Below are 23535 nucleotides of genomic sequence, written 5' to 3' on the forward strand. Positions count from 1 at the left end.
CCAAAGCCTTGTGAGTGGATTTGGTAGACAGAAACTGAAAGAAGCCCGTCATATATATGTATATGTATATGTGTGTGTGTGTGTGTGTGTGTGTGTGTGTGTGTGTGTGTGTGTGTCCAACATCGCTTGACAACCGATGCTGGTGTGTTTACGTCCCCGTAACATTAGCGGTTTGACAAAAGAGATCGATAGAATAAGTACTAGGCTTCCAAAGAATAAGTCCTGGGGTCGATTTGCTCGACTAAAGGCGGTGCTCCAGCATGGCCGCAGTCAAATGACTGAAACAAGTAAAAGAGTAAAGAATAAAAGAGTTACCAACAAGGGTAATATTAGGAACTGCATCTCTGAGCAAGGCACTTTGTTTCATGTTGCTCCAGTTAACTCAGCTGAACATGGTGCAGCCTTCTCTTCCTCCAGCTGTCATATCTACAATGTTCCACTGAGAGGAGTAGTGATATAGAGACTAGAGGGTGTGTTTGTGACTACACAGGCACTTTAAACAATTAATAAAAAGCAAAGTACATGTTACCATGCTAACCAGGTCATGCTCACTTGTCAATGGTGACTATACTATTTATATTTCAAAAGCAAGAAATCTGTATTGCCATTAGCAATAGCCAGTATTAAATAAATAAGTAAAAATGAAACCAATGTACTTACCGAAATAAAAACTGTCTGTTGAGATTTGATATATCAATAATGTCCATATCTATAATATCAATGTTGCCAACACCCAAGAGAGCCTGTGCAAAGAAGTTATTAAGGAAATAATATTTATTTAGAGGATAAAAAAAAATGATGGATTACAAATATAAGATAATTAATCATAATTAATTGATAACAAAGGAAGATAAAGAAAGAAAGAAAAAAGGGACACTGATTTTTATGAATTTTTTTTTGTTGTATATCATAATTGGTGAACAAAAGCATTTTTGATGACAGATTTCTAACAAGTCAATCATTTGTTAACTGCAGTGATAAGAGAGTGTCTCTAACCTGATGCAGAACAAGTATAGCAAAGGTCTTCAGTTGAAAAGCAGTAGCTTATCAGTTTTCTTGTCAACGTATTCATCCTTTGCCAGTATATATCAGTTTCAAATTCTGGCACAAGGCCAGTAATTTGAGGGAAGGGGTAAATCGATTACACTGACCCCAGTGTCCAACTGGTACTTATTTTATTGACCCAGAAAGGATGAAAAGCAAAGTCAACCTTGGCGGAATTTGAATACAGAATGTAAAGACAGACAAAATGCTGTTAGACATTTTGCCTAGCATACTAACAATTTTGCCAGTATATATCAACAAGACACACAAACAAACAAACACACACTAGGCTTCTGCAGTTTCCATGTACCAGATTCCACTGACAAGCTATTGGTCCACCCAAGGCTATTGCATAAGACACTTTGTCCAAGGTGTCACACATTGGGGATCAATCTCAGAACTTCAAGGTTGTAAAGCAAACGTCTTACTAAACCACACAACCACGCTTGAACTTATTTCAAAACAAAAATAATTTCTTTTTCATTCTTTCTTTCTTCTTACATTTTAACAATGACACTCATATGACTGATATATCTCCAGCAAACACAGGAAAATTCCAAATTTGTAGTTAAATGCAGAAACAAAAATCGCTATACTGAATGGAGAAATATTTTTTTTAAAATATAAACAGATAAGGCATTCTGAAAATGTTTGTACAATTATTTCAAAATTATCTTTCTACAATAAGAACTGTACATAATTCATCCGTTCTCCATGCTGGCATGGGTTGGACAATTAGACAGGAACTAGTAAGGCCAGGAGCCATATCAGGCTCCATTGTCTGTTCTCACATGGTCCCTACAGCTGCATGCCCTTTCTAATGCCAACTACTCCATAGAGTGTACTGGATGCTTTTTATGTAGCACTGGCGTTTTTTACATGGCACCAGCACCAACAGGAGCACCAAGTACCTTGCAAGTCAAAACCCCCTTAACTGGGAGTGAGAAGTAGTATTGAGTGGTTGTGGCTTTGTACCATTTGAGAGAAAAATGTGCATTCCTACTAGGTCTGTTTCATCAGTGCTGAGGCTACATAAAAACATACTGCAAAATATTCTGTAAACCATAATGTAATGAATTGCACATTGAACAAATAAATCATCACTTGTTGCAGCTTTCTTGCATTTAAAAAATATGCCACATTCTACATTAACATGTAAAGTAAATGAATTTATTATTGTTGAAAGCATCTGTCTTTAGAGAATAGGAATTCCTAATTCTTAAGAGGTTGGAAGTCTTAATTCTACAGAATATAGATAACACAGACCACCCCCTAAAAAAATTACAAAACCATGAGCTTCCTAGATGTATATCAGATCAAGATTTTTGTTAATTATCATCACCTTTAAAATTGACTATTTCAATTAACTCCACTTGGAAAATATCAAAAAACATTTAGATCAGTTGTGCTCATGATGTTGCTAGGAGATTCTTCAGAATATGTTTGTCTTTAGACTTATTTGGTTTATATTAGCTAGCAATAAAAAAGAACAGATATATTTACAAAAAACCTGGTGCTGATCTGATCAAAACTCAAGCTGCTTATTTAGCAAACCTCTTTTAATATTCTGTCTCAATTTCTAGCCAATATTGGTGTTTAGTATTTCAGGAGGAAAAGAATCAAAAGTTACTATGGTCTTAAATTTTGAGTTTTTGGTCCTTTTAGCAATTAAAGACCTAACAGAAACAAACACCAACCCAGCTGTAACATTTAAAAAAATATTATTATTCAAATGTAAATATTCAATTTCCAAAAACATTTTTTTTGTCTCTCATCATGAAGTAGGCACAGCTGTGTGGTGAAAAGGCTTGCTTTGCAACCATGTGGTTTCATTGCACAGCACCTTGGGCAAGTGTCTTCTACTGTAGCCTGAGGCCGACCAATGCCTTGTGATTGAATTTGGTCCAGTGAGAAATTTAGCATCCAACTAGGTGTCCATCAGGGTTTAGATCTCAATCAACTGTTGTTTATTATAGCTCTCCAGGCCATAACAGAGAAACCAAACACTTCAGCAAAATACAATTTCAAAAGAAACTGTATTCTATTGCTCTCCAATAATTTTATAGTTTACAAAATAACTGCAGAATTTCCATGGATACTGCTGGTATTCTTTAATTAATACCAGTTATATATGTGTCCAGGGACAGTGAGGAATCTTCAGCAGCTTCACTGGTGCTGTGACAAAAATTTACCCAATTGTAAGATAATGTGAGAGAATCTTTTAGTCTTGATAAGGGCATGACAACCTCTGTAATGTGGGTGCAACAACGAAATGCATCTAGTACACTCTGTAAAATGATTGGTGGGTATCTAACTGTAGAAAGCATGTAACATTAAGACAATGCATGATTTCTGATCTGCCTTAGAGGATCATAACTCCAAATGAGAACTAACTGACTGTAACAACCCATCAGACTCATGCGAGCAGACATGATGAGAATGAAGACAATGAGAACAATGATGACGACGCTGATTAAGACAGTAATGATTATGATGACCTCAGTATGAAAGATCAAATCTTTCAAGGTGGTAACCCAGCATGGTCACAAATCAATGACTGAGGCCAGTAAAAGACAAAATGAATATCAAAGAATTATGCATCTGTGTTGAGAGTACCTCATAGCAAGATGACAGGTCACAAAAGATGTTAAACATTTGGAAATGATTAATTAAAGTGATTCGTTAATGGCTTTCTATTAATAATTCAAATTGTTAACCTTTTGTTAAACTGACGATGAGTTGAAGAGATTCCTGAAGCTGGCAGAGACACTCTGGAAATGGGGAATATTAAAAAAACTACTTTCACAAAAGCAATTAGCAATAATAACATCTCAGTCTGGACATTTCTAATCCAACGAAACACTTCAAGAATTGACCCAAGTATAATTCAAACCAATAAGTCAAGACAAAAAGTAAACCTGCTTCAGATATAAGTTGCTTTACACACACACACACACACACACACACACACACACACACACACACACACACACACACAAACAAACAAACACAAACATTCCTGTGAAAATTATCAACAAGCTCATAAAATATAAATGCACTTACCAAATTTTTCAGAAGTTCACAGCCTAAACCTCCAGCACCAACAATAAGTATACGGAAGGTTTCGTGTAGGAAAATTAATGTCTGAAAGAGTAAAATTGATGAAAAACAAGAATTTATTATAGAAATAAATCACAAATAAAGCTTGGAATTTAATCTTTCAATGTTCTTGTGCTTGTGGCCATGATTATTGCTAAGTTCAAACCAGTGATTTAAAATTGTCTACTTTAGAAATTATTTAGCAATTGATGCTTTTGTTCTATTTTTTTATTTTAAAAATTTCTTTCACTTTTATTCACCTCTTTATCTTTCTGTCAGTCACGTGAGCTTACAGGCCCAATTCATTCAACTGGTTCCTCTGGGCCACTTCTCTTCTGTTCCCCTCCCTATCACTTAAGGGTACACCCTGAAACCTCTTCACTAACTTCTTTCCTTTTCCAAGTGGGGTAGCCATTATTTCTTCAACAGCAAGACACCTGTTTCTGTCACTCTATCATACTCTAAACTCATCACCTAGCATAAAGCCACCTCCCACAATGCCCCTGCTGAGTGGTGGGGGTCTTGCCTTGCAAGTTACTTGGTGCTCTAGTGTCAGTGAATGTAAAAAACACCCAGTACATTCTGTGAAGTGGTTGGAGTTAGGAAGAGAATTCAACCGCAGAAACCATGCCAAAGCAGACATTGGAGCTTGGCACAGTCCTCTGGCTCAGTAGTTATTGTCAAACTGTTCAACCTATGGCACCATGGAAGATGGACATTAAACATTGATGATGATGATGGTTCTGAAGTTAATGCTTCAGATCAGGAAGACCTGGGATGAGGTGGTGAAGCACGATCTTCGAACATTAGGCCTCACCAAGGTAATGACTAGTGACCGAGACCTTTGGAAATATGCTGTGCTTGAGAAGACCCGGCAAGACAAGTGAGACCATAACCCGTGGCCTTTACCAGGGGTGTAGCCAGCCCACTTATGCGTACTGTACCTTCTTTGGACACAAAATCTTGCTTGCGAAGATCTGTTGAGGCAAGTGATATCGAAATTGAACCAAATTCGATGATTGGCACCCATGCCAACCTCCCTTCATTGGACACTAAACTCTGCTTGAGAAGACCTGTTGGGGCAAGTGAAATCAAAACTGAGCCAAATTCGATGACTGGCAGCCATGCCAGTGGAGCACTAACATCACCATCCGAGTGGGATCACTACCAGAGCAGCGGTCTGGCTTCCGTGTCGGTAGCACGTAAAAAGCACCATTTGAGCGCGATCATTACCAGCATCTCCTTACTGGCATTTGATGATGATCTTTCAGTTTCCATCTAATAAACCCACTCACAAGGCTTTGGTCAGCCTGGGACTATAGTAGAAGATACTTGCACAAAGTGCCATGCAGTGGGACTCAACCTGGAACCAAGCTTCTTACCACACAACAACATCTGCACTTATAATAATAACAATAATCTTTTCTACTCTAGGTACACAGCCCGAAATTTTGGGGGAGGGGGCCAGTCGATTAGATCAACCCAGTATGCAGCTGGTACTTAATTTATCAACCCCGAAAGAGATGAAAGGTAAAGTCAACCTCAGCAGAATTTGAACTCAGAACATAAAGACAGACGAAATACCACTACGCATTTTACCCGACTTGCTAACGTTTCTGCCAGCTTGCTGCCTTTATTATTATAATAATAAGTTCTTAACTAAATGAATGTCTGTTATTGTGACGAAGAATTAAGAACAGCATACTGTGCCAAAAAAACCTCCAAAATAATCTTAGATTAACGCTTTTGCTTTCTAAAAATTACTTCTAAAGATCAATGAAATTTAATGCTCTTTTATTCTGATGGACTTTTCAGCAGTCTGTCAACAATAGGATGATTGATGAGTTCTTTAGCAAAATAATTAACTTCTTTAGATATTCTTTGTTTTTGTTGGGGGTTTTTTTCCTCTCTTTTTTTCATTTTGAAGGAGTGGAGCATTAGTTTAAAACTTAATTTGCTTGCAGTCTGGAATTCAGCTAATCTCTAAACTGGTGGTCTGGACTCTGAACGTTTTAAGTTGAGAAAAATCCTCATAAAAATACAAGGAAACTATTACCTTGACGTAATTGTGTGTGACGTGAGTGTCTGTGTATCATCATCATCATCATCATAGCACTGACTTTACCATGTTTGTATGGGTCAGACAGATTTCAATTGAGGCAGATTTTCTCACAACCAGATGGCTCTCCTGTCACCAACCTTCACCAGTTTCCAAGCAAGGACAATAAGGATTCAGATGCTCCATCAACTGAATTATCTGCTCCTGAATTAACTTATAAGTGGCTGAGTATTCCACAGACTCATGTACCAATAACCCTTTATCATTTAAACCAGCCATACCCAGCCCAAATATTCTATCTGTTTTATGTTAAAACTGGTCAGATCTAGCTTCTCACACTTCCCTTATAATGTCATTCTAAAAATAAACAATCACATCATTGAAATTATGAAGCTGTAAGATAATATATGATTAATTCAAAACAGTGTGATTAAACATGCAACGTATGTGTGAGAGCAATTAAAACGCTAACGAGTTAATGTAATTCTCAGTCAGAATCTGTGTGACACTGAGTAAGATGATGATAGCTTTTGAATTACATGTACAATTTACCCAAAAGGCTTATTACAGTTTCTGTTGACCCAATTTCATTCATGATATATGGGTCAACCTGAGGCAATAGAAAAAAATGACCTTTTTCAAGATGATTTACAGTAGGATAACAACTTGGGACTTCGCAGTTGCAAAGTGAACTTCTTAACCATTCAACCACACAGCAATAATTTGCATAATTTAAAAGAAAGAATAAGCTAGGGAAATAAGAGGGTCAACTGGCACAAAAAAAATCTTCAATTAATTGAAATCCCCCTCTTAGATCATCATCGTCATCATCATCGTTTAACATCCGCTTTCCATGCTAGCATGGGTTGGATGATTTGACTGAGGACTGGTGAACCAGTTGGCTACACCAGGCTCCAATCTGATTTGGCAGAGTTTCTACAGCTGGATGCCCTTCCTTACGCCAACCACTCTGAGAGTGTAGCGGGTGCTTTTACGTGCCACCGGCACGAAGGCGAGTCAGGCAGTACTGGCAACAGCCACACTCAAAATGGTGTATTTTACGTGTCACTTGCACAGGAGCCAGTCCAGCGGCCCTGGCAACGATCTCGCTCGAATGTCTTTACACGTGCCACCGGCACAAGTGTCAGGAGGAGAAGGAAAATAAAAACCTAGTGGAAATTGTTAGGGACTCTCCAAAAAAACGGAGATAATTTTAAAAATTAACAAATAATCTCTCAAATTTAATTTACATATTAATAAACAACTATGGACACATTTTGGTTTTATTGGACCTCTTCAGTATTAACAGACTTGAGTAAACAATACTATAATGTATTAGCATGATACATAACATAAATTGCTGATGTATTTGTCATCAGAGATATCCATCAATGGGTGATGAACCTTACCAATTTCAAGAACATCAGAAGCATAAATGAAGCGAAATAGCTACAATGGAGATTTGAAACAAGATTCCATCCTCAATTTGTTGAGAGTATATCTATTAATCTGCGAAGGTATGTGGGTCAGTGGTCAGGGTGCTGCACTTACGATTCCTGGACTGGGCATGTGTGGAATTTTTGAGCAAAACACTTCATTTCATGTTGCTCCAGTCCACTCAGCTGTAAATGACTAACCCTGTGGCAGACTAGCTTTCTGATCAGGGGAATGTTGGCCTGCATGCCTAGCCAGCAGGGTAGCATCCTTCGGAATCAATAATGATACAAAGTGTACTGTGACCAGTGATGTCTAACAACATCTGATAGCCTGGTTGATCACGTGACACCTACTAATCTACAACATATGTTGATTTTTCTAGCAATTTTTTCTTGATTGTCTACATTAGGCAAAAAGATTTAAAAAAAAAAAAACTTCTATTAAAAGAATTTTTAAAACAACAAAAAAAAAAATTGCATTTTGCTTTAAAAAAAATAATACAAAGTAAAAACATAAACAACACAGTACTAACCTCTGGACTTGGTTCAAAGTCAGAATGAGTGAATGGTCCAGATCTTTCTAGAATTTTTTTGAGATGACTCCATCGATCACCCCATTCAGACTCCATTCTAAAATATAGAGAAACATTGTTGAATACAACACACACACATATATATATACACAATATGCACTTGAATACAACACATACATACACACTTGACGATGACACACACACATGCATGCATACACACACATGCATGCATACACACACATGCACATGCTTACATACACACACACACAAAATAAAGAAAAAATACAAAATGATTTTGAAGGAAAACAAAGTACAATATTGGACAATATGAAGTTGAGGCAGCAAACCTGATGAAGATGAAAAACTAACTCTAAGTTTGCAAATGTTCTGTGGAATATCAGTGTTGATGAGATGATAGGAGCTAACAGACTAAAATGAAGCTTTAATAGCAAAATGACAGGTTTGTATGGAAAGTTTGTTTCTACATTAGGCATGAGGCCAATTTTTGAAAACAAGCGGAAGCAATAAAAAAAAATTACAACAAGAAAAAAAAACGGTCTCTGTGAGTCACACAAGTTCATAGATAAGTTCTGTTTAACTATGGAGTTAGTAGTGCTAAACAAGTAAAGGAGTAATCTTTTATTGGACACCATGTAAATGTTTACCACAAGATTCACAGATTTGATTCTAAAATCCAACAGATCAAAAAACTGGAGTGTCACATAAAAGAACACAAAAAATACTTGTAATAGATAAAAAAAAAAATTGGGGAGCCTCTGTATCAGGGTTTCTCAAACTGGACAGTGGTGCCCCCTGGGTGTGAGAGGTGGATGGAAAATTTTATATGGGGACAAAGGGGACAGTTGGCAGGGGTGATAGATATATCTTTATCTTTTAATCTTTTTCCTGTTTCGGTCACTGGACTGTGACCATGCTGGAGTACTGCCTTGCAGGATTTAGTTGCCAGATCAAACCCAGTACATATTTTAAAATCTGGTATTTATTCCATCAGTCTCTTTTGCCGAACTACTAAGTTAGGGAATGTAAACAAGTCAACACCAGTTGTCAAGTAGTGAGAGTACACTCATAAACACACACACACACACACATCCATCCATCCATTTAGTCTTATCAGTCGAAAAACAAGAGTACTCAATAACATTGTAGAGATTAATATTTTATTTTAGTCCAGTCAATCTCTTGTTATTCTGAGTTTCACCTGTAGTTTTATTTTTCTTTCCATTTTCTTTCTCTTACTCTTCTTCCTTTTCCCCCTTTTTCATTTTTCCTCTTCCTTCTTCCCTCCACTTAGTCCCCCTTCCCCAATCATGCTTTGTCTCTACCATCACACCTTATGACTAGGAAACTACATATAAATTTGCAAATGCTATCAATTTTCCAGACACAACTTGCCTGAAGACAAGGCAAAACTCAGAGTAGCAATAGGCTGATTCAACCAAAATAAAAGAAAGTCATCACCATCATTTAACGTCCGTTTTCCATGCTGGCATGGGTTGGACGGTTTGACAGGAGCTGGTCAGATAGAGAACTGCCCAAGCTCCGATTGTCTGTTTTTGTATGGGTTCTAGAGTTAGATGCACTTCCTTAACACCAACCACTTTACTGAATGTACTGGGTAAGCTCTCCATGGTGCCAGCATGGGTGCTGTATATTTATTTGGAACCAACACAGGTGTTTTTTACATGGCACCAGCCCCTGTGAGCCAACAAGACAAGGAACTCTTGGCTGACAGGGAGATGCCTGTATGTATAGATGGCCATGATTTTACTCAGTTTGATGTATCTTCTCAAGCACAATAAATTGGCCAGAAGTCTCAATCCCTCGTCATCTCCTCGGTGAGGCTCCACATCTTGTTAGCCATAATCCCAACAATATCAACAATGACAATAAAACTTCAAAATGTGAATGAATAAGTGAAAAAGCAAAACCAAAATTATATATTCCACTTATAAATGTAAATTATAAGCACCAAACTGAAGCACAGTTTAAAAGACATTGGTCAAAATTTGTGGATATTGCCATACATACAATAAAGACAACCTCTGCACCTGTAGTGTTAGATATCATCCTGATTTGTACATGCATATATACATGGGATGTATCTAATTTTACTGAATTGCTACAAGGAGGTGTTGGAATATTAGTAAAGGAAATAAAATACTAGTTAAAAAAAGTTTGAGAAGTACTACTCTATGTGGTCATTTGACCTCATAGAAATAGCAGCTGGATCTCCCTCATATCCAACCATCTTTTCCATTACATAAGGGAAAGAGACATTAGATAATGTAATCCTAGTTATACCTCTCTAAGAAAGATGCTGGGAAGGGAGAAAGTTACAGATGGAATGGTTTTGTTTGTAATGTCTGGTGAAGGTCAACCAGAAGCTGTAAAACTGAAATAAATGATTTAGGAGTACAGTTCCTTATCCACTCAGCCATCACATCTTCCCAGAGACGAGGAATCTAGTTGATTGAGAAGTTCACTTCCCAGTCACAAGGTTTCAGGTTCAGTCCTACTATATGGCACCTTGTGAATGAATTTAGTCAGCAGAAACTGTCCAGAGGGTATTGTGTGTGTGTGTTTACAAGTTTGTCTCTCACCACTTAATAAGTGGTGTGGGTTTGTTTACATCCTTGCAACTTAGCAGTTTGGCAAAAAAAAAAGGGACCAATAGAAAAAGTACTAGAATTAAAAAATAAGTTCTGAGGTTGATTTGATCAACCAAAATTCTTCAAGACAGCGCTCCAGCATGGCCTGGAGTCCAATGACTGAGACAAGCAAACTATTAAAAGAATCTATTTTATTGACCCAAGAAGGCTGAAAGACAAGGTTGACACAGCAAGGTACCAGTCTCAATACTCAAACACACCAAATACAGCCCTCTACAGTCTCTGCTATTTCGCACAGCTCTTAACAAGCATAATACAATTTTGGTGCATAAAGATTAAAATCTGCTGGATTAAGTTACAGCCCTTGAAACTGTGATGAAGAGAAATAGAGTGTGAGTGTGTGTGGTAATATGACTATATGCACTAATACATTTTGTGTGTGTATGGCTATACGTACTAGCAGAGTCTTGAGTGTAGCAACAACTATATGTACACTAGTGTATGTAATGGAATCTCCTGTCACAGACTGTGTACAAGTGTTCAGTTTTTTTTGCTGAACGACCTGCGTAAGTGATTCGTTTATAATGATCAAATGTATGTGCTGTACGTCAGCTGATTCCCTCCATCAAATCGTCATTGCCTGTGCAGGTGCAGAAGCATGCCACGTGTCAGATGTCAAAATGATCGCAGAGCAATGTGAAATGAAATGTTTTGCTCAAGAGCACAACACGCCGCCTGATCCAGGAACTGAACTCACAATCTAGCCATTGTAAGTGCAACACCCTAACCACTTGGCTCTGCACCTTCACAAGTGTATGTATGTGTGTATTAATGTGATTAGATACTAGTATAGTGTGTGACTATATATACTAGTTAAGTGTGTATGTTTGTAGTAATGTGTCTACAAGTGTAGTGTGACTAAATGTACATGTGGGTAGTAATGTGACAATATACTAGCAGTGTAAGGCGGCTAGCTGGCAGAAACATTAGCACACCAGGCAAAATGCTTAGCAATATTTCGTCTGTCTTTACGTTCTGAGTTCAAATTCCACTGAGGTTGACTTTGCCTTTTATCCTTTCAGGGTCGATAAATTAAGTACCAGTTGTATACTGAGGTCAATCTAATTGACTGGCCCCTGCCCCCCAAATTTTGGGCCTTGTACCTAGAGTAGAAAAGACTATCTGCGCATACCAAGGTGGCATGCTGGCAGAATTGTTAGCATGCCGGGCAAAATGCTTAGCGATATTTCATCTGTCTTTACGTTCTGAGTTCAAATTCCATTGAGGTCAACTTTGCCTTTCATCCTTTTGGGGTTGATTAAATAAGTACCAGTTACACACCGGGGTCGATATAATCAACAATCCATTTGTCCCCTCTGTGTGTAGCCCCTTGTGGGCAGTAATGAAATACGAATCATAAACACGCCGGGCGAAATGCTTAGCGGTATTTCTTCTGTCTTTATGTTCTGAGTTCAAATTCTGCCAAAGTCAACTTTGCCTTTCATCCTTTTGGGGGTCGATAAATTAAGTACCAGTTGCATACTGGGGTCAATGTAATCGACTGGCCCTCTCCTCAAAAATTTCGGGCCTTGTGCCTAGAGTAGAAAAGAATATACTAGCAGTGTGTGTGTGTGTGTGTGTGTGTGTGTAGTATATGACTATATGTAGTAACATAGTATGCATGTGTATGAGAATGTGTAGTAAAGTGTATATGTACTAGCATAGTGTGAGTGTGTGTGCATAATATCATGTACAAACATAGTGTGCATGTATGTGTAGTAATGTGGCTATTCATTCTAGAATAGTGTGTGTGTGTGGTTGTAATAGTAATGTGCCTATACAGACAAGCACTTGAATATTCTAGATCACATGAATGACAACATTTAACTAAAATAGTGGCAGTGGGATCAGGAAAACTCCCACTCATGAAGGTTTTTTTTATTTTCACTCACTTGAGATAATCTAACACGAGAGGAGTTAATTCTCAGCCATCAATTGATGTCAAACAACTGAGAAATAAATATTTAAAGCTTGAAAAAAATCTCTGTCATCTTGTAATGGCAAAAGATCTAACAATGTCTTGTTTCAGAAGTGAGTGAAATTAGCAATGAGAAGAGAAAGGAGGTATGGAGGGGTGAGGGACAGAGTTGGAGAGGGTGGAGAGTGAGGAGAATGGGAGAAGGGCGTGAGGGAGTGAGAGAGGAGAGAGGAAGGAGTGAGAGAGAAGAGGTGGAGAGAGGAGGGACAGAGGGAGTGAGAAGAGAGAGGAGGGAGTGAGAAGAGAGAGGAGGGAGTGAGAGAGGAGGGAGTGAGAGAGGAGTGAGTGAGAGAGGGGAGAGAGGAGAGAAGGGGCTTCAACATGGAAAGCTTCAAATTACAACTGGGGCCAACAGATCTTGGTCACAGGGATGGTAAGTGCCCCCAATGGAATAACCCTCTCCCCATATGAAGGAGGTAAGTTCTTAATCTGGGTTGCCATGTGCTGTCACATTCTCCACCTTCAACTTTGCTGCATCGTTTGCAAACCCAGGTGTCACTGCCTGCAATGCGGAGGAGAGTAAGATAACCAAACACCAGAGTTTGACTGGATGCTATCTGTTTGAAACAGTTGCCATCAAGACCACGGGTGTTCTCAGACCCTACACTGCTGATTTCCACCATAAAATCAGAATAATGGTGGCCTGTCTCAGAAATGAGACTCACGAGATGGAGGTGGCTGTTGCATCAAGTGTCACATTGCCATTCTCCATAGCAACGCCTTTGCTATTATGTCTGCAGGGTACAGCTCAACAGACTGAAGCATTCAGCATGTTATTCCCCCTGCTCCCCACTTCTTTTGTTGCTTTATTCCTTTTGTCCTTATCTTTGTTTCTTTGAGGGAATTTTGAGGTTGCTGTTTTGGTGGTTAATTTCTATTTTTCTACAACGAAAGATTGTCTTAATATTTCTTTTATTGCGACATTGCTACAAGCATGATAGTGAAGTAACATTAGCTTTTAAAACAAAAAGCAAACAGCAGTCACTGTAATATATTCTACTAACATTAAATGCTACTTAATGTCAGGTGGCTTTCAATTTTAAAATAATATGAACACAATTAACCTCAATGAATGAATGAACATACGTGGTGGTGGGGGATTAGAAGTTCACTTTGCAACTGTGTGGGTTTGATTTACATCAATGCATCAACAAATTTATAAACCCTTTATAAACTTCATCATTATCATTGCTTCAAAGTCCACTTTTCTATGCTTACAAGGATCAGATGGAATTCACTGAAGCAGATTTTCTATGGCTAGATGCTTTTCCAGTAACCAACCCTCACCTGTTTCCAAGCAGGATAATAATCTCTTAGTCTGTCAAACAACATAGGAGTTGATGTTTGTGAAAACAGAATGTCTTACATTATTTACATTCGACAGATATTTGTCCTCATCTTGTTTGTTGTTAACACGTTTTGGCTGATATACCCTCCAGCCTTCTTCAGGTGTCTTGGGGAAATTTCGAACCTGGGCTCTCATTCCTTTATTTAAGACAAGAGGTTATGATTTGTGGGCAATTTGACTGCTTGCTTACAAACCACATGGTTCTGGGTTCAGTCCCACTGCATGACACCTTCGGCAAGTGTCTTCTACTATAGCCTCAGGCCAACCAAAGCCTTGTGAGTGGATTTGGTAGACGGAAACTGAAAGAAGCCCGTCATATATATAAATATATATGTATGTGTGTGTATATGTTTGTGTGTCTGTGTTTGTCCCCCCAACATCGCTTGACAACCGATATTGATGTGTTTATATCCCCGTAACTTAGAGGTTCGGCAAAAGAGACCGATAGAGTTAAGTACTATGCTTCCAAAGAATAAGTCCTGGGGTTGATTTCCTCAACTAAAGGTGTTACTCCAGCATGGTCACAGTCAGATGATTGAAATAAGTAAAAGAAAGTAAAGAGTATATATATATATATATATATATATATATATATATATATATATATATATATATATACTTTATTTAAAAGCAGCAGAAATATGCTTTTAAATAAAGCATATTACTCTACCTCTGGTATTTGAGTACTCTTTTTTCCACCTTGTTGCACATTTCATGTGCTTACTCCGGTATATATATATATATATATATATATAGGGGGGGAAGAAAGGGAGTAGTAAAAGAGAGATACAGAGAGTAAGTGAAAGTAATTGGTCATTGATAGACTGGGGACATAGTTATAAGTCTTTTTTCCAGTTTTACAGAGATTGCACAACATGTCAAGATGCCCAGACATACTTTTGCAATTGACTGCAAGTGTAAGACACAGACTGTATTCGATAGCAAAGCTGTTGTTTTGTTTACAGTGAGAAGACAGGGAGAAATACTCACTCAGACACACACACACACAAATGACAGGCTTCTTCAGTTTCTGCTTACCAAATTCACTCATAAGGCATTAGTCGACCCAGACAGTCTGCGAGCTATGTGATATACAACAACTTAGGTTGCTGTTCAGTCTGGCTTTAAAAAGACATTCTGTTAGTCTTTACAAATGATACAAGTAGTAACAAGTAGCCTACTAATTGTGGATTGTTTGAAATTTGTTAGAAATGCCTGAAGAGTCTATTTAATTAGTGATCTGGCATAAGTAGAAGGAAAATCTGTCACGATGGTGGATGGAACACTTACCATCTTTACTGAAAAACCTAGAGATAGAGCTGAAAGAGCATGAATATGTCTTTTGGAAAACAATATATTTTCGAGATGTCTGGAGGATGATGCTTTGAAAAGAAAACACATCATAGAAAAGCATATCAACTATGTATGAAACTCATGTTTAAGCTTATCATTGTTACCATTCGATACCGAAAGATTAGGTTGGTGATACTGAATTGGAGAAAATGTACTCAGTTCTCTTTTACTGGTTTTAGTCATTGGATTGCAGCCATGCTGGAGTGCTGAAGGTTTTAGTTGAACAAATTGACCCCTGTACTTACTTTATTTAAAGTCTGGTACTTGTTTTATTGGTCCCTTTTGCTGAATTACTAAGTTACAGGGATATAAATGAACCAACACCAGTTGCCAAACAGTGGAGGGACAAATACAAAGGCACACATATACACAGAGGCTTCGCAGTTTCCATCTACCAAATTCACTCACAAGGAAGCGGTTAGCCCAGAGTTATGGTAGGAGACACTTGTTCAAGATGTCATGCAGTGTGATTTGAACCCAAAACCACATGGTTGCTAAGCGAGCTTCTTAATAATACAGCCACCTGTTGTAGAGTACAATTATTAAATATTCAGTTGATGCTATCTTTAGCACCACAATGATTTTCCATGTGCAGGAAAGACATGAGCAAGAAGAAGATTCTACAGGGCCAATGTTCCGAATAATATAGGCTGAGTGATGTGGTTATTGCGGGACTTGGGAGAGGTTGAATACAACAAGGTTGATGAGAAGAAACAATGAATGGAAGAGACTGAAGGTCAACCAACTCTAAGGAACAGAGGTCATTAGAGTAATGATAGAGAAAGAGAGAAGAGACAGCATGTTTATATACAGGTGGGATATATAAAACTGTTGACTATAAAGAGATAAAATGTGAAATATCCATAGAATTACAATGCATCCAGTTCACATATATTCTAACACTAAGTCACAAATAGAGCTATCTATTCATTTGGGTTTCAAATTTTGGCACAACGCCAGAAATTTTGGGGGAGGGGGGCTATTAGTTGATTACACTGACCCCCAGTGTTTAACTAGTACTTATTTTATCAATCCCAAAACCATGAAAGGCAAAGTTCACCATGGTGACATTTTTATTTCTTTATTGCCCACAGGGGGCTAAACATAGAGGGGACAAACAAGAGGATTAAGTCGATTACATCGACCCCAGTGATTAACTGGTAATTATTTAATCGACTCCGAAAGGATGACAGGCAAAGTCGACCTCGGCGGAATTTGAACTCAGAACATAACGTGGCGACATTTGAAGTCAGAAGAAATGCCACTAAGCATTTGTTCTATTGGTCTCTTTTGCTGAACAACTAAGTTACAGGGACATAAATGAACCAACACCAGTTGTCAAACAGTGGGGGGACAAACACAAAGGCACACACACACACACACAGAGGCTTCGCAGTTTCCATCTACCAAATTCACTCACAAGGAATTGGTTAGTACCTTGGAGCTATCTATTCATCTTCACATTGGTTTGGATGTGGGAGAGTGAGAGAGAGAATCTTATTACAACCAAAGATAAATACAAAATTCTTCCACTTTTAACATATTTCATTGAAAGTAAAACTATATTCAGAAGACATTAGTTTATTTGAACCAGAAAATAAGAGATTACAAATTTGGTTTTCCTAACAGCTAAGTCATTCTTTTAAAATTTATAAGAAGTTTTTTTCCAATGACTGTGCTATGCTGCTATTCAGTTTTATATTAGTGAAGAGATTTAAACAAACGATAAAATGATAATGTCTGAGATTATTTGATAGCAGAGCTGACTTTTCAATATTCATTTCAATTTCTTACTTTACTGAAATGAAATTACAAAAAAAAAAAAAAAAAGAAAAATTTATCTGATAGTAGATTTAGGCTGAATCAACCCTTTTGACATTAATCTGCTTAAGACTACCCCTGGCTCTGTGATTAAACAAAACTAAAACATTCACTCAAAATTTCAAGTTAATTTGTTTCGAACACCAGCTTAATAATGACAAAATTATTTTAGTAAATTCTTCAATAATATATTAAAACTAAAGCATCAGTGCTGGGGCCATGTAAAAAGCACCGGTGTTGGTGCCATGTAAAAAGCACCAGTGCTGGTGGCACAAAAATAGCACCAGTGCTGGTGCCATATAAAAAGCACCAGTGCTGGTGCCGCATGAAAAGCACCAGTGCTGGTGGCACAAAAAAAGCACCAGCGCTGGTTCCATTAAAAAGCACGGGTGCCACGTAAAAAGCACCCAATACATTCTGTAAAGTGGTTGGCATTAGGAAGGGCATCCAACAGTGGAGATCATGCCAAAACAGACAATTGGATTCTGGTGCAGGTCTGTGACTTGCCAGCTCCTTCCATCCATCCAAACTATACCAGCATGGAAAAGAGATGTTAAATGATGATGATGATGCTGAAAGCACCTACCATCTTTTCTTCTTCTAAGCTACTCCCACCCACTCTTCATGTGAGGTAACCACATCTCATTTATAGCAAGCCACCTGCACCTGTCCCTCTATCCTATTTTAGCCTCCCAAGACCTGACATAAAGTCAACCCCTCCTTGTGCATACTCTCCCCCCACCCCACCCAATTGAGGTAGGCTTTGTTGTTTTTCTTTTCTGTCTTACAAGTTACTTGGTGACTTCATAACCTCACTAGTGCCAATGGCACAAAAATAAATAGAAGCACCCCGTATACACTGAAAGGTGATTGGCATTAGGAAGGGAATCCTGTCATAGAAACCATGACAAAGCTGACATTAGAGCTTAATGCAACCCTGCAGCTTACCAGATCCTTTCTAGCCACCAAACCCATGCCAGCATGGAAAATGGATGTTAAATGATGATGATGATGATGAAAGGCAGCACAGGTCGCGGTCTCAAAGCGACGAAAATATTTTGACAAATTGAATTTAAAGGTTGAAGTGAATCTAACGGTTTTTGTGTGTTATTTTAAATGGCTTATAAACACCTTCCATGCTGCATTTGTTTTTGTTCCAGCACACGATCTCAGATCAGGTCACTTGCTATGCAAGTACATCTCCGTAATAAATGTGTTGTTTTATTTAAATGTTTTTCTAAATTATCAACCATATTATTTTTTTACTATTTTAGACAGCAATCTGGCAGAAATGTCCGCATTTTGTCCATCCTCGTGTTGAGTTCAAATTCTGAGGTTGACTTTGCCTTTCATCCTTTCGGGGTCAATAAGATAAGTACCAGTTGAGCACTGACTTATCCCCTCCCCTGAAACTTCTGGCCTTGTGCCAGAGGGATCATTATTATGTCAGTTAAAATGCCTTGTATTGTTAAATTATGGATTAATATGTTCTGTGTTCAAATCCAGCTAAAGTCAATTTTGCCTTGCATTCCTCCAGAATCAATTAAAAAAAACTAAGTCAATTCTTGAAAACAATAGTATCAACTAACTTCTTCCTTCCAAAACTGTGAGACTTATGTCTATATTCACCATCATCATTGTTGCTTTAACATCCACTTTTCCATGCTTGCATGGGTCAGATGGAATTCGAGATGGATTTTCTTGAAGAGCTCGATGCACTTCTATTGCCAACCCTCACCTGTTTCCAAGGAGTGTTGTATTGTCCTCATGGCCAGATGTGTTGCATGGAAGACTGGAAATGAAGGACGCCAATTTACAACTATCACATGATGCCAAAGCAAGGAGACAGTAAAACACAGGCAAAGAAAGAGTAAGACACATACATGCAGAGAGAGAGAGAGAGAGAGAGGCTTCTTTTAGTTTCCATCTACCAAATTCACTCACAAGGTTTTGGTTGACCCAAGGTTACAGTAGAAAACACTTGCCTTATTGGGTGTCACGTAGTGGAGCTTAACCTGAAACCATGTGGTTGGGAAGCAGACTTCTTACCACACAGCCACACCTGTGCCTATTAAAAACAATTGCTTTATCATGAGATAAAATAAAACTCTAGCTGACTAATGAAAGTCAACATTGTAAAATTCATTCCAACAAACCCAAATGCTCAGCATTTTTGGATTATTTTCTCTAAAGATGGCTATCTGATTGTGAAGTGAGAGCAATTGCTTTCTCTCATAGAGGCTTTGAGATGTCTATCTCTGCTCTGTAGTCAAAATCTCAAGCAGTAATAATGATGATGAATATAGACGTAAGGTCTGCAGTTTTTGAGAGTAAGAAGCAAAAATTTCAAACAGAAGTCCGTGGGATAGAACGAAATAAACTCCCATCAAGAAACTCTAAAAGGAAATGGGGCTGGATCGGTCATGCTCTAAGGAAACCTCCAAGCAACATTGCAAGACAAGTGTTAGACTGACAACCTGAATGAAAGAGGAAAGAAGACCTGGAAAGGATGTGTGGAAGATGAAGCAAAAGCAATTGGTCTCTCTTGGTCTGAAATCAAGGCAGGAGCCAAAGGTCATGTCTGCTAGAATGAAACGGTCACAACTCTATGCTACTTACAGAGTAATGTGGACTGACTGACTTAGTCAAAGCAAAGGTAAATGCTTAAGTGCAGACATGGTCATGTGGTTAAGATGTTCACTTCACAACCATATTGGCAGGCAGATGTCTTCTACTCTATCACTTCAAAGAGATCAATGCTGTGAGCAGAATTGGTAGGTGGAAACTAGGAAACCCATCGTGTGTGTGTGTGTGTGTGTGTGTGTGTGTGTGTGTCATTTTGTCATTATGTTGTTTGCATGCTGCGTAAAGAAAAACAATGCCACCTATCTATGTGATCGTATCTTTGATTACAATCTGCCATGAAAACATATCAGGGCATTGAGGTATTAGTTGTTTCAAGTACTACAGGAAATTGTAGCTTACTTGGAAACAAGTGAGGAAAGGCAACAGAAAGAGCATCCAAGTGTAGGAAAACTACCTCAGAGTTTCCTCTGACTCATGCCAGCATGGAAAAGTAGATGTTAAAACAATAGCAATGATGATGGTGATGAATGTAAAAAGTAAAAAAAGAACCAAAAGACAATTCAAGATCAAAATCACCACATCCAGAAAATTCTATTAAATCTTCACAAATTATTAGCAAAAGATTCAAATGAAAATTTCTTCATGTCTCAAATGAAATATTATATCAAAGTTGAATTTCTGCTAAGCCTAAAACTGTAATGCTATGTAACAAATATTTATGGCCTGGTTTTAATACCACCTTGGTTGGAATGCTTGCTGAAGGCACCCAAGGACAAGTCTCAGGTTTGAGAATAACTTTCTCCCTTTCTCCTATCTTTCCAACAGTTTTGCAGGCCCTAAGAAAGAACCATGGGTTAATGCCGTTCCTATTCTGGCTAAGCTATGCAAAAAACGAAAAAAAAAATGAAATAATAATAATAATGGAATTAAAAAACATGAGTAGGTAATATATTAGAAGAGAAAACAGACTGACAAGTTAGGGAAATAACTGCCAGCCATTTTTAACATCAATCAGTTTAGTGTAAGGGATAGAGTTAACATACTTTCTCCCAGCTGAGGAAGTAAGGCTGCTGCTTTATATTATATTCTGCCACATAAAAGAGATCAACTAATACTCCCATGGCAATAAATGTCTTGGCTTTTAAAATCTGGTCTTGTTTTATAGATGTCTACTCTCCAGATAAAACTACTTACAGGGAGCCTGTTTAGTAGGTTTGTTTTCAGCTGTGCCAGGATACTAGTTCACATAGTGTTAGATCACAATATACAGGACTTGTCTTACTGAACATATTATGTAGGTTTTTAGGAAGAAATGCAGGCTATGTTGTCACCTTCTTAACTCCAGAGAAAAAGAACTGTTTTAGTGTGCCATTCATTTGAATCAGCTACAATTAGGGTGTCATTAAATAATCAGAACATAGGCATGGCTGTGTGGTTAAGTTTGCTTTCCAACCACCTGATTTGGGGTTCAGTCTCATTGTGTGGTACCTTACACAGATTCTGCTACAGGCCCTGGCTAATCAAAGCCTCGTGAGTAGATTTGGAAAACAGAAACTGAAAAGAAGCTCAGCATTAAAATAATACATCTGTTTGTTGTTTACACACATGTATTCGTCTTTTGTTGTTTTTTTTTTGTAAATTCTCACTATATATATATATATATATATGGCTCTTTGAAACGCTGGTGTTAAAACGGGGGTAACTGATGAAGTAGAATGTTCTCTATGTGGCTTGTGTGTTTTCTCGTCTACGTTTTGTTTGCAATGTCCTGTACCCAGATATGCACCTATACATACAGGTGGATGTCGGTACGCACATACCTGTACGTATATATGCATATACTCATTTACTATTTGTTTTTATATATATATGTGTGTGTGTGTGTGTGTGTGTGTGTGTGTGTGTGTGTGTGTGTGCGTGTGTGTGTATTCTTTTATTTGTTTCAGTCGTTTGACTGGCCATGCTGGAGCACCGCCTTTTTAGTCGAACAAGTCAACCCCAGGACTTATTCTTTGTATGCCTAGTACTTATTCTATCAGCCTCTTTTGCCAAACTGCTAAGTTACGGGGATGTAAACACACCAACATTGGGTGTCAAGCGATGATGGGAGGGGACAGACAGACACACACACACACACACATATATATATATATATATATAAATATATATATATATATATATATATATATATATATACACACACACACACAATGGGCTTCTTTCAGTTTTTGTCTACCAAATCCACTCATAAGGCTTTGGTCAACCTGAGGCTATAGTAGAAGACACTTGCCCAAGGTGCCACACAGTGGGACTGAACCTGGAACCATGTAGTTGGTAAGCAAGCTACTTACCACACAGCCACCCCTATGCCTATATATATATATATATATATATATATATATATATATATATATATATTTGTACATATGTGCATGCATGTGTGTATGCGTGTTGTTGTATATTTATGTCTCCTCTTGGCATTTCATGATAGTTGTTAACGAGTGTCACCATTATACAAATTGTGCTGTTTGTAATCTTCCATGAAAATACAAGGATGGCCATAAGTTGCTTTACCCATTTCTTTATAATTATTAGAAATAGGTAAAGCGACTTATGGCCATCCCTGTATATCTGACCATGGGGGAAAATATCATCTTTAAGGAAATATGTGAAGGCTAGCAAAAGGAAAAGTATCTGGCCATAGAAAATCTACCTTGATGAATTCTATCTGATCAATGCAAGCATGGAAAAGTGGACATAATCCCTTTAGCATTCAGATTACTGTCAAATGTAATGCTTATTTATTCATATTCATCATTATCATCATCGTTTAACGTCCACTTTCCATGCTAGCATGGGTTGAACGATTTGACTGGGGACTGGCAAGCCAGAAGGTTGCACCAGGCTCCAATCTGATCTGGCAGAGTTTCTACAGCTGGATGCCCTTCCTAACGCCAACCACTCCGAGAGTGTAGTGGGTGCTTTTACATGCCACCAGCACGAGGGCCAGTCACACGGTACTGGCAACGGCCACGCTCAAAATGGTGTTTTTTTACATGCCACCTGCACAGGAGCCAGTCCAGCGCCACTGGCAACAACCTCGCTCGAATGATTTTCTAACGTGCCACCAGCACAAGTGCTAGAAGGCGACACTGGTAACATTAAATTTATCAAGCATTGTCTCGTAGCTTTAAGATTTTGATGATGAGACTGTTTATTAATAGAATGACATTGTTGGATAGGTGTGAAAGGCCTGACCTAGCCAGTTTGAACATAAAGCAGGTAAAATATTTGCGCCAGATATGGCCAGTGTAAATGCTAAAGGATTAAAACAACAACAACAACAACAACGGTGATGATGATGAGGAGAAGAGGGAGGAGTATATATCGGTGCCTTGAAAGGTCTTATAACTAATTATAAGATACCAATCCTCAATAACTAACCAAACACTGCCACCGTGATTCTTATCTTTTCTTTTCCATATGTAATCAAAAGAATGAAGATAGAAAGCAGAATCCTTGCCAAGTTTGCTCAATAAAACAAAAGCAGTTATCTTTCAGGTAGAAATAATAAATGTTTACAGAAGA

The 23535-nt window shown here is 38.1% G+C and overlaps 1 protein-coding gene across 2 annotated transcripts in view; it reads right to left on the reverse strand.

Annotated features, from left to right (window-relative positions):
• Positions 1-23535, reverse strand: part of LOC106883626 (NEDD8-activating enzyme E1 catalytic subunit) — a 78608-nt gene that overhangs the window by 31995 nt on the left and 23078 nt on the right. For both annotated transcript variants that reach the window (XM_052966886.2, XM_014934724.3), the window contains exons 2-4: positions 8172-8268; positions 4108-4188; positions 661-743 (exon numbers count right to left, since the gene is read on the reverse strand). In XM_052966886.2, coding sequence (XP_052822846.1) covers positions 661-743; positions 4108-4188; positions 8172-8267 — 260 coding nt within the window. In that variant the 5' untranslated portion in view covers position 8268. The remainder of the gene's footprint in view (positions 1-660; positions 744-4107; positions 4189-8171; positions 8269-23535) is intronic.

Source organism: Octopus bimaculoides, chromosome 4, assembly GCF_046866305.1.
Source record: "Octopus bimaculoides isolate indiv1 chromosome 4, ASM4686630v1, whole genome shotgun sequence".
Taxonomy (NCBI): domain Eukaryota; kingdom Metazoa; phylum Mollusca; class Cephalopoda; order Octopoda; family Octopodidae; genus Octopus; species Octopus bimaculoides.